Genomic DNA, 16,134 nt, shown 5'->3' on the forward strand with positions numbered 1-16,134 from the left:
ATGGCTGAAATAGCAATTAAAGAGCTTAAGGATGCTCTGACATCTGCCCCAGCATTAGGTTTTGTTCAACCCGATCTGCCCTTCACATTGTATGTTCATGAAAATGATGGTTTTATGACAGCATGCCTCATACAAGATCATGGTGGTCAGTTACAGCCTGTAAAGTACTGTTCAGCTAAATTGTATATAAATGCAACTGGGTTTGGTCCATGTTTGCGTGCCGTGCAAGCAACATATTTAGCCATTACTATGTGTACTCCAGTGGTCTTATCACAGTCACTCACAGTGCGTTGTCCACATGCTGTTAAATCTCTATTGTCTTCGGCTCATGTAATTACAGTTACTACTCAGAGATGGGGTAACTGGCTCTCTGCACTCACAGCTCCTAACATTTGCCTGCAAAGGGCACAGATCACTAATCCCTCGTCATTAATGATGACTGTATTGTCTGATACTTGTAATGAGGGTGAAGATGATCATGACTGTGTTGTTTTGTCACACAGTCCACATATGAATATTTCTGAAATTCCATTGGAAAATCCTGATTTGATTTTATTTACTGATGGTTCAGCACAGATTCTGAATGGCTGTAAACATGTTGGATGGGCTGTCTGCTCGCCACATGCAGTAATTGCTCAGGGTTGTCTTCCTGATCATTTTTCTGCCCAAGCTGCTGAATTGGTGGCCTTTGCTAATGCTTGTATGCTAGCTTCAGGTCTAACTGCAACAGTTTATACGGATTCCAGCTACGCATTTGGTGTCATTCATGATTTTGGCCATATTTGGCGTCGTTGTGGTTTTCTGACAGCTGTTGGTACCCCTATAAAACATGCGTCTTGGTTTCTGATCTCATGTCAGCTAGTGAGCTTCCAACAGAACTTGCAGTTGTTAAAGTAAAAGCTCATAATTCCTCTGACACAGATGAAGCACGAGGTAATGCCATGGCTGATTACCAGCAGTGACAGTGGCTGCAACAAAAACTAATGACACTAGTTTACAAACTGTACGTTCATCACTAATGTAAATGTACTCTGATGCTCCTGCTATTGAAGTGTGGTCTTGGATGGATAAAGGTGCGTGTCTTGATTCCAGTGGGTTTTGGACAAAGGGAGTGAAGTATGTAGCACCTGAGGCACTTTTACCATACTTGGCTCAGCAAATTCATAGTTTAGGACATGTGGGTGTCCACAGCATGGTTCACCGGTTCTCCTCAGTATGGTGGAATCCCAAATTCCGCTCCCATGCATCTGATCTAGTGAAGCGGTGTATATTGTGTCAGTCAAACAATACAGTGGCGGGTGTATCCACACCTGCTGTGCACACAATGGCACCCCCAGGACCTTTCACACATCTGCAAGTTGATTACATCACACTACCTCCCTGTCAGAGAAAGCAAGATGTGCTGATTGTGGCTGATAAATTTTCACGCTGGATAGAAGCTTATCCAACAAAAAAGGCAACTGCTTTGCACACAGCCAAGGTTCTGGTCCAAGACTATATTCCACGTTGGGGTTTGCCTGACATCATAGAGTCTGACCAGGGAACACACTTTACAGGAAAAATAGTGCAGGAAGTGATGAAAATGTTGCAGGTTAAATGGAAGGCCCATTGTCCGTACAGACCTCAAGCATCTGGTCAGGTGGAACGACAGAACCAAAATATAAAGCAGCGTTATTGGTTTGAGTCCATATGAAATCATTACAGGACGTGCCATGTCTCTACCAGGGAGCATTGATCTTAGACAGGCAGATGTGCGTCTTACGTCAGATGCCTTATTAATGTACTGTAAGCAGCTCACCAATTCTGTACATTCTGCTCAACAACGTGTCAAAGATGCTTGGACTGAGCCTTTCAGGGGGGGACATCCAATTGTTCCAGGACAATTTGTGATGATTAAAAATCACACAGCTGGTCCACTTGAAGCAAAATGGAAAGGCCCATTCCAAGTGCTTTTAGTAACAGATGCAGCAGTATTGTGTCAAGGGAAGAAATCTTGGACACACGTGTCACATTGCAAAGTAGTGTTACCACCTAACTAGGGACAGATGGCTGAACTGGTTGGGAGAGCTTTGGGAAGAACTGTATGCATGTAGGCTACAGGGGCCACACCCAAAGTGAAGACACCCTCTTTTCACCCTACGATTAGCGTTCCACACTTTCAGCCAGTATCTTAGGAGCCCAGTGTTAGGTAGGGTAAGACGTGGTAATACTTGATGCAATAGTGAAGTGATGCTCCTCAAAATGTTAAAAGTTTATATACAGCCAACATGATACTGCCAAGTCTTTTAGTTTTTGTTTTTGATTTTTATTTTTTTGTTAACATGATACTGCCAAGTCTTCTTTTTTTTTTTTTTTTGTATTTGTACCTTCTAGGTAAAGTCAAGAACAACAGTGGATGAAATGAAACTCCCTTGAAGATTTCTGCATGGACGTGTTCATCTCACCATTCCTGATAATCATCAAGGAAGATGACAGGAATAAAAATAGAATTGTTGTTTCTTCTGCTGACTCTAAGGACTACATGTGCTGCTGTTCACATCTCAGATGTGAGCAGTGACAATGTCTTTCAACTACACTACACTACACTAACAATTATATCTAATGTAAGATACATTAGGAAAGAAATAAGGCCTATTCCACTTAGGAATATGAAACGTTTTTTTGTTTTGTTTTGTTTTATTTTCCTTTAATTTGTGTGTTTGTTTCTTTTACGTACAAGAGGGAGGAATGTTGTATTGTTTTTTTCCTTTGGATCTGAATTGTACCATTTCCCCTATAACATTTTGGACTGTTTTAGAGATCACACATTCCCTGTTTTAAACACCTTTAATAAGAATAGCTGTTAACTTTACGACAGTGCACCAGGAACTCAGATGATGTATATGGCCTAGGTTGTTTATGGCTTGTTCATGACAGTGATGTGTTACGACAGTTCCTGGTGCTTCCAGATCCTGTTTAAGGTAATGATCAATCCATTTGTGAAATTGAAAATGAGTATAAAGATGTGTGCCTCTTACAAACCATTAGATCAGTCTGAGATTCAGCCTGTGACCAGATCATTCTGAGATCAGTCTGAGGATCAACCAGAGCGCTCAATAAACAGCATTATATCCAGACTGGTCTCCTCTCTTCACTTTAAAACCACCAGAAGACAAGTTTACAACAATCCTCTTACTCTACTGTGCCACTGCTTCTGGCTTTGTAGATGCTCTTTTGCATGTTACAATGTTGCCTGCTGTGCTAAAAACACATTCTGATGGTGAACTTGTAGCAGGTATGCAGAGGTAACGCTTAGCCAAGAGGCTCACTTTTGGAAATGTTGTTGAGCGAATCTTCCACCATGCCAGTGGACTTGTCTCAGTGTCAGCATCAGGAGCTAACACATAATTATGCAATTCAGCTTCAGCAGCTTCCTGTTCTGTGAGGCCAGCTGTTGTGACTGAGCGAGGCTTCTTGAAAAAACTTCCCAGTGTCATCTTCTGCTTTTTAGCTGGTGTAGCACCTCCTCCCTCATCTCCTGCATTGAATTTCAAAGTGCTATTAGCTTCTGGGTTCAGTCCTTCATGTAATATTTCAGCCATGGCTCTAGCTTTTATGGCATTAACCTTGTCCTCTTTAATGTAACGGGTCTTGAACCGAGGATCAAGCAGGGATGCTATGTCCAGAAGGTCATTGGTGGCAGCTTCATCATATTTTTCATTCAAATAGATGATGACAGTAGTCTTGTCAAGTTTGTGCTTGGGCAAATTGAGCTCCTCTTGAGCAGCTGCTAGGGATTTCTGTTTTTTTTTCCATGAGAAAGGGAAGGCACTGACCACCTTCTTACACAAACCTATGGCTCTTTATATTCTGCTCTCTCTCTACAGGACAAATACACAATATATTTGTATTAATTGTGAATATGTATTTAGTCATTATTGGACTCATTTAATTTAATGTACTCCTGTGTCCAAAATACCAAGCAGCAAAGGACAATAAAAAATGCACCCCTCAACCTGTTTGGCCCTAAAAACAAGTAGAAGGGGACAAATACAAATACATCAAATCTATGAATGTTTACCTTACCTTTTATTATTAATAAAACTAATAATAAAGAATACAGACCCTTTATACTATTTTTCTGTTGTTTAACTTAAATTGCAATAGCACTGGAATTTTTAATAAAATGTCCCTTAAAGGATTATTCCCCTCCCTGAATTCAGGCTACTACATAAAGCCCATTACAATGGTATATCACAACAATACTCATATTAAAATAAAATAATTAAACGCGTATAATAATATAATAGAACATACTAATTGCTAGGTGCAGCTGGTGTCCAAAGCACCGCAGGCTAGTCCACTTTTTAAGTGAGACTGCTTTAACAATGTTCGCTCCGTTGTCAGTATTGATGCAGACCTGTCTGCCCTCTCTAAGAGCCCACGATGCGAGTGCGTCCTTGAGCGCCTCTTAATTCTGCTGTGTGGTCCTCAGGGACAAATGCAGTTTGCACACATCTGTTTTGCAAATTCCACTCCTCGTCGATGTAATGCCCAGTGAGGCTGAGGTACAGATCAGATGTCCGACTTGACCACATATCAACAGTAGTAGCAGCGTGTCTCACAAGTTTTAACTCGGCTTCCAATTTTGCTCGACATTCCTCATAAAGCAGCGGAGGCGCAGTCTGTGAAAAATATTTTCTGTTGGGTAGTTGATCCTTGAGTCAAGTACTTTCACTAGGTTCTTGAACCCTTCTTTCTCTACTGTGCTAAGCGGCATCATATCTTTAGACATGAAATAGGTGACAGCTTTTGTTATCTCCTGGTGACTTTTCGATTTTTTTTTTGTAAGGGGTAATGGAGGCAAACGTCGCCACAATTGACTGTTGTTTTGGAGAAGCTCCACTGCTCAATGGCTGGCTAGCGCCATGGCTTAGCGGAACGTATATTTACACTCTCTGTGTACTCTGCGTACATATTCTGCATTTTGGGCTTAACTGCGCTTGGTTGGACTTAAGATATCCGAACCACTTCCATATGATGGCTTTTCTTTGGAACAAATCATCGAGAGCAGATGGCTCACCATCCTCTTCACTTTTGCTTTCAGGGCTCTCTCTACTGGCCATCTTCCCGTAACCTGCTATTGTTGAAACGCGATCCTCCAATTGAGCATACTGTTCAGCGTGCAGCCTGATCATGTGCTATGCCCGTTTGCGGCGCTACTTAGACGGGAAATGGATAATAATATTTATCGAATTCTATTTCCCAGGCTTATCATCGTCATCGAGGGAAAATGTATTGTGAAACAAATCGAGATTGTTTTATCGCCCAGCACTATATACACACACACACACACACACACACACACACACACACACACACACACACCAGTCAAATGTTTGGACATGCCTACTCAGGGAGGATTTTCCACATACAATGGCTTGCAAAAGTATTTATACCCCTTAAACCTTTTCACATTTTGTCACCTTACAACCACAAACTTAAATGTATTTTATTGAGAGTTTAAGTGATAGATTAACACAAAGTCGCACATAATTCTGGAACAAATATCTGAAAGTGTGATGTGCAAAAGTATTCAGCCCCCCATTTGTAGAGCCACCTTTTCGCTGCAATTACAGCTGCAAGTGTTTTGGGGTATGTCTCTACCAGCTTTGTGCATCTAGAGACTGAGAATTTTGCCCATTCTTCTTTGAAAAATAGCTCAAGTTCAGCCAGGTTGGGATGGAGAGCGTCTGTGAACAGTAATTTTCACGTCATGCCACAGATGCTCAATGGGATTTAGGTCAGGACTTTGACTGGGCCATTCTAACACATGAATATTCTTTGATCGAAACAATTCCACTGTAGCTCTGGCTGTATGTTTGGTGTCATTGTCTTGCTGGAAGGTGAATCTCCTTCCCAATCTCAAGTCTTTTGCATCATCCAATAGGTTTTCTTCCAGGATTGCCGTGTATTTAGCCCCATCCATCTTCCCATCCACTCTGACCAGCTTCCCTGTCCCAGCTGAAAAAAAGCATCCCTACAGCATGATGCTGCCATCACCATGTTTTTCCACCACGCACAGCACTTTGTATTTAGGCCAAAATAATTCAATTTTGGTCTCCTCTGACCAGAGCACCTTCTTCCACATGTTTGCTGTGTCCCCTACATGGCTTGTGGCACTTCTTATGACTTTCTTTCAACAATGGTTTTCTTCTTGCCACTCTTTCATAAAGGTCAGATTTGTGGAGTGCACGATTTATAGTTGTCCAGTGGACAGATTCTCCCACCTGAGCTGTGGATTTCTGCAGCTCCTTTCAGACTGACCATGGGCCTCTTGGCTGCTTCTCTGACCAGTGCTCTCCAGTGATCTGTCAGTTTGGGTGGACAGCCATGTATTGGTAGGTTTGTAGTTTTTCCAATGTTTGGATGATGGATTGAACAGTGCTCCTTGGGATGCTCAAAACTTGGGATATGTTTTATAAACTAACCCTGCTTTAACCTTCTCCACTACTTTATCTCTGACCTGTCTGGTGAGTTCCTTGGTCTTCATAATGCTGTTTGTTCACTAGTGTTCTCTAACAAAACTCTGAGGCCTTCACAGGACAGGTGTATTTATACTGAGATTAAATTACACATAGCTGGACTCTATTAACTAATTAAGTGACTTCTGAAGACAACTGATTGCACTGGATTTTATTGAGGGGTACCAGAGTAAAGAGGGCTGAACACTTTTGCACGTCACGCTTTCAGATTTTTATTTGATTAAACTTCTGAAAACCATGTACCATTTTCATTCCACTTCACAGTTATGTGCGACTTTGTGTTGGTCTATCACTTAAAATCTCAATAAAATACATTTAAGTTTGTGGTTGTAAGGTGTCAAAATGTGAAAATGTTCAACGGCTATGAATACAGCCACTGGGTTGTAGAGGTAGGGTTGGTACAAAGTTCTATACAGTCAACTGACCCGACTCATGAGAAGTGGGTATGTATACAGTACATATGATAAGATGATAAGTATGATAAGTAATTTTACTTGTACTTGAGTAAAATTTCATCAAAGTAACAGTACTTTTACTCGAGTAGAACATTTTTGTACTCGTTCCACCTCTACATGCCACATAGCTGGAAAAGATTAAACATATAAAAAATAAAAGAAATGCTGGCTGTATGCATATGGAAATTAAAAATACAAACTAAAGCACTAATTTTAAACAAAATACCAAAATTAAAATACCAAAATAACAATTATTATTTTTATTATTGTTAATATAAAATATGGGTCCAGGCATGTTCTGTCCAATATATTAACATGTCACAATCCAAAGTAACAAGTCCTGAAATTAGTGATACACTACAAACCCCAAAGTATTCATTTAATCGTATTATATGCCATTATAATGTTATAAAACCTAATAACTTAATGTTATTTATTATTAATAAGCAGTCAGATGGGCTACTGAGTTTATAGCTACACCCTCAAAAACATTAGCAGGCAATGTGAAGCTTTAAATGAAACCATACATTTTTATTTATCATTAATTAGTGTGTTTTTATACTCTTGAAGAACAATCCCAGTCTCTTTAGCAACATTATTATTATTATCATCATCATTATTATTACAACTTTTGTTCCTATATGCCATGGTTCTTTTCAATGTTCTTATATGTCAAAGAAATAAACAAACTATCTGCACTTCAAATTAAACAGCATTTACATTGTGTTAATATTTTGTTGCATTATTATAGTGTACAATGTTATTATATTGTTATTATGATTATAACATTTTATTCACTGAATGAGATTTTACCCATGCCCTGAAAACATAAGCTGTCGTCAAGCAGAATAAAGCTCTCAATGTTTAAAATGAAACTTACTATGATCATAATCCATACAATTAACATTATAAACACCTGTTGTTTATTACAGCGCATCTCAAACCAATTAAACACATTTTATCATTCATTCATTCATTCATTCATTCATTCACTGTCTGTAATCGCTTATCCAGTTCAGGGTCGCGGTGGGTCAGGAGACTACCCGGAATCACTGGGCACAAGGCAGGAATACACTCTGGAGGGGGCGCCATGATTGTAGCCTCTCACACTTGCTTATAGAGATTATAAAAGAGTGGATTATTGTTACAGTGGTGGCTCTTACGTGGAACTGTAGTGTTTTTAAAATATTTTACATAGGTCTCTTGCAAGCACTGTTTAGCATAGTCTGCTAAACATATGAATGCATGTGAGCAGCTAGTTCAGTCTCAAGGTGTTAACCGGGCAAAAAGATCTTAATAAATTACCACTTCACACTTACCGATATAAAATGTAAAAGCATTAAATCTTCCCACAGTTTCTCTTATTAGTGATGAGCATGACCAATCCGGTTTACACAGTAACACAGTAGCATTTGGTTATACTTATGTATACATGTGTTTACAATGTCTAAATTGATTTAAAAAAAAATACTCATATGTTAAAATTAAGGAGGTTATTAAGGTTAGTCGTTGATTTTTACCTTATGTCAGCTGTTAAGTTCCGATTCTGGCTATTTTCAGCAAATTTACTTTGCAAAATGGAAAGATCTAATATGTTTGACCAAATATAATGACTTTAGTTTGTTCCCTGTTCCACCGCGATCTAGAAAATGAAATTTCAAAGACTTTAGGATGTTTTTGAAAGGTCGAAATAAGAATATCTGCTGAATATCCGTTATCAACCTAAATTTACCAACCGAACTTGACCATCTGTAAGACCAAAAAAAATCCTGTTTAACCACTGTAACACAGCATTATGTTTAAAGATTTATAAACTGGGCCTGATCTCAGACTGAGACACTTCACACTTTTCTAAAATATCCTATAAGTATTAATAAAGTATTAATAATCCTAACAGTCAATCCGCTTATTACATGATTATTACATGAATACCATAGCACTGACCTGCTGAAGCCAGAGAAAGAGTAAATGCCAGGAAAACGAAGGACTTCATGATGTGCCCCATTTCTGAAGCTTCTGCAGCCAATGAACACCAATAATCCACAGAAACTCCTCAATATATACAAAACAACGTCTCCTGTTCTCTCACGACTCACAGGTCTTCTCCCTTGATGTTGAGAGTAATGATCTACACATGTGGAGGCAGGGTTGTTACAGTAGAAATCTGACCAATGACTGTTCTGTATCCAGGAGCTGTGGTCAATAAGAAAAAAGGATCCCTTTCAGAGTCAGGAGTCTCTAGGCAGAGAGTTGCAGAGAAGGTAGATTCTGAAAGTGAAAACTGCAGCTGATATTTGAATAAAGAGTTTTTATATTAAACCAGTATTTTCCAGATTTATTCTCCTGTATGTTTTACTTATTGGATTCAGCTCATGAAGATCATTAATGATGGGACTGACACAGCTCAGTTAAGTAAGATAAATTATTAATAAATTGTATAATTCCAAAGTGTATTCCAAACACTAAATTATATTATTATTATTATTGTTATTATTATTATTAACAATAATCATAATGAAAGATTATTAAAGATAATTTAAAATGTTATATATTAATTTAGTACTTTAAAATGGTGGTTATGAACTGTTTCTGTGAATTGGGCATTTTGAACACTTTAAGATTGACATGTTTTATAAATGTTAGTATGTGGGGTCGGTGCTGTGTAGTGTGAAGAATGCAGACATCTTTTAACTTGCACAGTGGGGCGGCACGGTGGTGCAGCAGGTAGTGTCGCAGTCACACAGCTCCATTTCAAGTCTCACTCCGGGTGACTGTTTGTCCCCGTGTCCACGTGGGTTTCCTCCGGGTGCTCCGGTTTCCTCCCATGGTCCAAAAACACAAGTTGGTAGGTGGACTGATGACTCAAGATTGTCTGGATGTGTGAGTGAATGTGTGTGTGTGTGTGTGTGTGTGTGTGTTGCCTGTGAAGGACTGGCATCCCCTCCAGGGTGTGTTCCAATGATTCTGGACCCACCGCGACCCTAAGCTGGATAATGAATGAATGAATGAATGAATGAACTTGTACAGTGAGTCATTTTTCTAAGCACCTGTCCTTTAGAGCTGCTCTTGAACTAAACAGTACCTCTTTTATATCTTGCTACTAAACATAATGTTATCTACTATCAGCAAGAATGAGGCATAAGTGTTAATCCTCCTCGCCCAAGGGGAGAGAGGGCAACTCCATCAATGCTCCAATGCTCATGCAGTTAGGCCGGAGCTTTCCAGCTCAATTAGACCTTTTCTATAGAAAGCTGGTCTACACAATACTTTTTGTGAGAATGGGAACGTACCTCCATTGACCACTGTGTGCAGCTAAAAGCTAAAAGCAGGTGACAGAAATATTTTCCATGCTACTTCAAGGTCTGCTCAAGCTAGAGGAAAAGCCACTGCTGGACAGGGCCCACAGAGCACTGCAGGAGAAATCTAAAGAAGTAGAGTTACTCCAGACTTTCATCGTCAGAGTGCATTTTTTTCATGTTCACAACAAGATCATACAGTGTGCTGGGAGGGCTTCACTACTGTGTTATAGAGGCAAGAAAATGTTCATATCTTCTGACAACACCTTGTCAGGTGCTAGGAGATGAGAAACCTTTAGTAGCTAGGTCCTTCACTGATGTAAAGTTGGGATTGACATTGAAAATCACCCTACCAGACAGTCACGCTCACAATTTTGAGGATGTACAGGAAGCAACCAACTTTGTCAATAAGTTTGCCAAAAACTCTGCATGTCCTAAATCAGTGGTGTAGTGGATATGATGAATGTGTATTAATTTCTAATAAGAAATTTTGACTTTCTGAAGATGTGATTTTAAATACCCAAGCTTTCGCTAGTTTTCAGAGACATCTCCAAACCAAGATCGGAATTTGAGATTAGCATCCAGAGCAGGCTCGTAAAACCTCACTCCAGGACGTTTACGACCCAAGGTCCCAGGGTCAAGAGGAGAATCTTTGCAAAATGCAGACACACAGACTCAAACATGATTAAAACTGTTCTCTCACACATTTTGAAAGATTGTTAAACAAATCAACCACAAACCTTAATTCCCATTGGTTTAAAACGATTTGAAGTTACATATGTGCACAACTGTTTGAAATTAATTCTAGTTTGACAATCAAAATATGTGGAACTAATTTACATGTGTTTAAAGTCATTTTTGTTTATAAGAACTTTGAACCAAGGTAGCCACATACTTGTGTGTTATCTGGTTAAAAAAATATGTAAAACATGTCTTTTTCTTAATGATATTACTTGATGTTAACATATAGTCTTTTATATTTCAAAATATGATTCAGAATCCTGGGACATTCATTCAAAGGAGATGGTCTTCAAGCCTTTTGTCTTGTCAACGGCCATTAATTGTATGTGATGTCACTACCAAGGTACAGGAAGCAGCCAATCAGGAGCAAGAGAAGCTCCAATCTTATCCAATCGGTAAAGGTGGGTCTTAAAAACCCGTTGCGCAAAACGACACAGGCTTCTTCCCCGTTTTCTTCTCTGCTCAACTCTTCACTTCAAGGCTCCAGACACTTGGGGCGCTTTCTCTTTTAGCCTTTTTCAAGGCTAAAGAGTAAAATGACCTGGGTTTATGAAATGACTGCAGGGTCCTCTGCACGCGTCAGACTCACGGCTTTCTTAAAAAGTCTTAGGCCTTTAAAGTGTGGTCCAGATAGAAACTATCCCACAGACAACAACGCCACGAAGAAGATGGCCGCACTCACCCTCAGGATGACCTTCTGAGATGAGGCCCCAGGAGAGACCTGCATGGACGTGTCTCTCTCTCACAAGGCGGCAGGTCAGTGACGACGAAGAATTTCCACAGAGACCTTCAGAACACCACCAGCTCCGATGGCTGCGTCTGAAAGCCTCGGGAGAAAAGAAATGCCGGCGGCTGCAACCTACAACGTTGCAATTCTCCAGGAAGTCGTGCTGGAAGGCACCGTCAGCAACATGCTCCCTGTCCATCTCCAGATACGTAAGGTCACATGGTCTCATGTCTCTCATGGCTCATGATTTAGTACTGAAAGTTTGGTGGGATAAACAATAGCCTTTCTTAGAACTTAGGGTAATAATTATCAAAGAGAAATTCCATCATATATTAATCTCCCTGTTCCCTCATATATCGATGTAATCCAGTTCATTATATGAATGTCTAATTAATATTCATTATTTTATATTATAATCAATAAACCAGTTGTGTGATAAAACCAATCCTTGGTTATTTGTTTGTGTGTGCACCTTTCTTGTATGGAATTATAACTTCTAGTTCAGATTCCATTTCAGAGTCAAGAACCCACGGCGGGTCAATGAGCATAATTCATTAATAATAGTTAATTCTAGCTAATTCTGCTGTATAATATGTGAAGATGACCTACTTGTCTAAGCTAAAATTAAGACAGGTAAAGACACTACATATAATTTAATGGCTCTCAAACATGGAGATTAGCAGAATTAATTAAATAATTAATAATTAATAAAATAATAATTAATTATCATTGACTCCACTATGTAGTGCTTATGCCACCGCAACGTGTACATAACTATTTCCGCTACAGTGGTTCTCAGAGTCGGGGTGCAGAGCTATTGCAGGGAAGGAGTAGCAGGGCAAATTAATATATACACTTGTAATAATTCCATTGTAAAAGTGTTTTGTTAATTTATTTAGTTTGATTTGTTCAATAAGAATATTTGCATGAATTACATAAAATTAAAAAGTTTAAATAAACTTCCAGTGGAGGTAGGAATCAAAAGACTGTGTGTGTCAGAGTGGGGGAATTTTAAATATTCTTATCTAGACATTGATTTTTGTGTAGATTGGTGTGCATTATCAACATTTGTGTATTCTTGGATATCAAAAATCATAGTTTACTTTTATTGTAAAACCATTAATAACATTCATTAATGTATTGTCTGTAACTGCTTATCCTGTTTAGTGTCACAGTGGGTCTGGTGCCTACCTGGAATCACTGGGCACACGGCAGGATCACACCCTAGACAGGGCACCACACACATCACAGCTATGAACACTTATGCATGGCCAATCCATCTACCAGTGTGTGTTTTTCGACTTTTGGAAGAAACCCAGGCACCAGTAAACCCATAGAGTTAGCAATCTCAGACCTGGCACTTCCTTAACCCTAGAGCTCTTTTTTCCCCTCAGGTTCACTATGCCTTTACATGCACTGAATATTGCTGCAGGAAGTGCGTAAAACACTATTCCCATCTCTGACCATGACCATTTTGCGTTTCTCATTGGTCTTCAGTCATGTGTTCATTTTTTCCAATGCAAGTTAAATACACAAATTATTTTGATGTCAGTGACTTTTATTTAGCCAATCAGCAACCAAAGTTAGCTGTCCATCATGTAGTACACAATGATGAATGTGCTTTAATTTTTAATTAAATTTTTTTAATTTAATTTTTTGGGACTTTAATACTAAAATCTATATTGCAAAATTGCCTCTTCACACAGCCCAGGGGTTTGTTTCCCAAAAGCCTAGTTGCTAACTACATTAGCAACTTACGTAGTTGGAACGATCCAGTTGCGATGCAGATGTTTCTCAAAACAGTCGTTGGAACTATCAAGGTAATTATGTTGGTAACTTGCATAGTCCAAACCATCATTAAACAACACAGGTGTTTCTCAAAACCATAGTTCAACCGAACTTTCGCAACACTGTCATTAAGTTGTGTAGTTGGAACTACAGTTTCATGTCTGTGGTTAGAAGCTTAGTTCCTGATGACTACGTCATTGATGACGGAAGACACAGTAGAATTAGGGTACTGTATAATGAGTGTGTGTGTATATATACTGTACATATTTATAATAAAAGTGTTTTCTGTAAAACTGGCTCAGTAAACTGAAATATTGGGTTGATGTCAGATGAAGACAAGTCTCTACTGATTGGAGATGCAAAAACCCTTGTTGCCTTTTCAAATGAATACAGCTGTTGGAGGATTAAAGTCATCAATTCTCTGGGAAAAAGGTTCTTATAGAGTTTAGTTAATGCCCAGTCTTCAGGAGAGCAGAACGTCTCTGTATTTGTTGCATGAATCACTGAAGTCAGAGAGAGAGCAGGGTTTTATATGAGAATATGAAGATCATAGAGATGTTTCACACGGATTCTGCTTGTGTGTAAAACAGGAGAGAAAATGCAAACACACAAAAACATATCAGATGTTATCTATGTGTTTGAAATATTAACTGCTTTTCACCCTTTAAAATAAAAGACTTGGAGAGATTGTTTCTGTTATTGATTGTTTCTACGTCGTCCTCAGTTCAGAATAAATTCAGTAAAATTCCTGCCATTGTTTGGTGTGCTGTGGCTGAGTCGGGGACAAACCTGTTTATAAGCAGTTGCTGTGAGCATCAGAGGGCGAAGGAATCTACCTGTTGTTCCCGAATAGACACAGAATTACTTTCAGTTTGTTAAAATATAAAACAGCTCCTTCCTAACAGCTATGAATCATGTCCTAATGACAACAAGATCATATCGTAATAAAACATATTACATCTGGATCTCTTATCAGATCAGTGAGGGCATTGTGAATAATATTCTACTTACATTTTAAACACTGTCTGCATGATTCTCCCATTAAAGCAATGCACTAAATAATGAACTGGTGTTATTTACATTACTGACATTACAAGTAATGGAGAGCAGCTTCAGTGAAATTAATGTAAATGCATTGTCCAGAAAGAAATATTACAGCTTCACTGCTTTCACGTTTATCAGACAAGTGTGTATTCTGAACTTACACTCTTAAAAATAAGGTTTTTATTTATTTATTCACAGAGAATTGCACTAGTTTTTCAATATCTCTTCATATATTAGCAACTGAAATAAAATAAATTAAAATGGAAAAAGAGTATTCAGTCTGGTTTAATGTAGAATGCTCTGGTCTAGAGAACGGTGAAGATTCAGAACTGTTTACACAACTGTTGTTTGGGAACCAGAAGTCCACACGTGTGAAAGACTTTTATAAATCTTAAATGTGTGAACTGTGATTGGTCGGTCTATTACAGAATAAAAATGAAAAACAGGCTGAAGCTTACCCAGTTACCCACAGAACTAAAGCATATGTTGGGCATTCTCTCATTCTGCAAATTAAAACAGAGGACAATGTTCTGCATCATGAGTCTCTGGGCAGAAAGTGAGAGAGCAGGTGGTAGGTCAATGCATTTGTGATGAATGTGTTTATCCTGAAGATCATAGTTGCCTCCTCATAGCTGTATACCTGGTGGATCCTCCACCAAACAAGAAAACCTGACTGTTAAGATAGTGCTTGCCAAAGGTCAGATGTGTGGGGGATATATGAGGACATGGATATTCTGCAGTGCAGAGACTGTTCAGACTGTTCAGCCTGGGTTTAACACCAGTAGAATATCCAAACACACACACACACACACACACAGAAAAAACCCTGTCTGTGCTTAATACATTATTATTTTCTCTGTTGTAAAAGAAATGACTTTGGTAAAGAACTGGTGTTAATGTCTCTCTTCTGTCTTCCTCTGATCAGTATAAAGTGTTTGGCGCGCTGTGGCTCACTCAGACCAAACCTCTCTCTGCGCCAGTGCTGTGTTTTCCACAGAGGGATGGAAAGTTACTGTGTAAAACAGCGCCCTCTACTGAAACTACCTTCCTTCAGGGCAATCATTCCCTACTCCTTCCTTTATCATGTGTCCTCCGTAAACAGTGTGTATAACTGATTATGATTCGATCATCCAGACCACTTCTGAAGGAAATGACGGTCCCAATTGATCTTTATCTAACATTTCTGGAGACAACATTTATCACTGCATAGTTTTTTACTGTTCCATTTTTGCAGCATACAAGCTCAAACCCAAATAAGGACCCACTTAACTCCTGTCTGACAAAAAAATACAGCGACAGTGACTCAGGACCCTGACTCCAGTGATGAAATCCTATCACATCTATCACTGGAGACCCCATATACAGTATGTAATGCTTTTCAGATATGATCATATCATTCAAATTTACATTTAGTGTGAACAGGGTCTTAAAGGCTTGGACCGGTTCTGAATCAATGTCCAAATAAAGACATCTTTCACTGAAGCACTTGTGATATGGTAAAAAACTAGAGATCCTCACATATTACAATGACACCGTGACTCAGGATGAAGTGGAGAATG

The 16,134-nt window shown here is 39.0% G+C and overlaps 1 protein-coding gene across 1 annotated transcript in view; it reads right to left on the minus strand.

The window, feature by feature from the left end:
- The window catches only part of LOC136677742 (RLA class I histocompatibility antigen, alpha chain 11/11-like), a 62,428-nt gene extending 53,336 nt beyond the window's left edge, over nucleotides 1-9,092 (minus strand). Inside the window, exon 1 of the mRNA XM_066655343.1 lies at nucleotides 8,924-9,092. Coding sequence (XP_066511440.1) covers nucleotides 8,924-8,984 — 61 coding nt within the window. The 5' untranslated portion in view covers nucleotides 8,985-9,092. The remainder of the gene's footprint in view (nucleotides 1-8,923) is intronic.
- Between the last annotated feature and the right edge of the window lie 7,042 nt (nucleotides 9,093-16,134).

The sequence above is a fragment of the Hoplias malabaricus genome, chromosome Y, assembly GCF_029633855.1.
Source record: "Hoplias malabaricus isolate fHopMal1 chromosome Y, fHopMal1.hap1, whole genome shotgun sequence".
Lineage (NCBI taxonomy): Eukaryota > Metazoa > Chordata > Actinopteri > Characiformes > Erythrinidae > Hoplias > Hoplias malabaricus.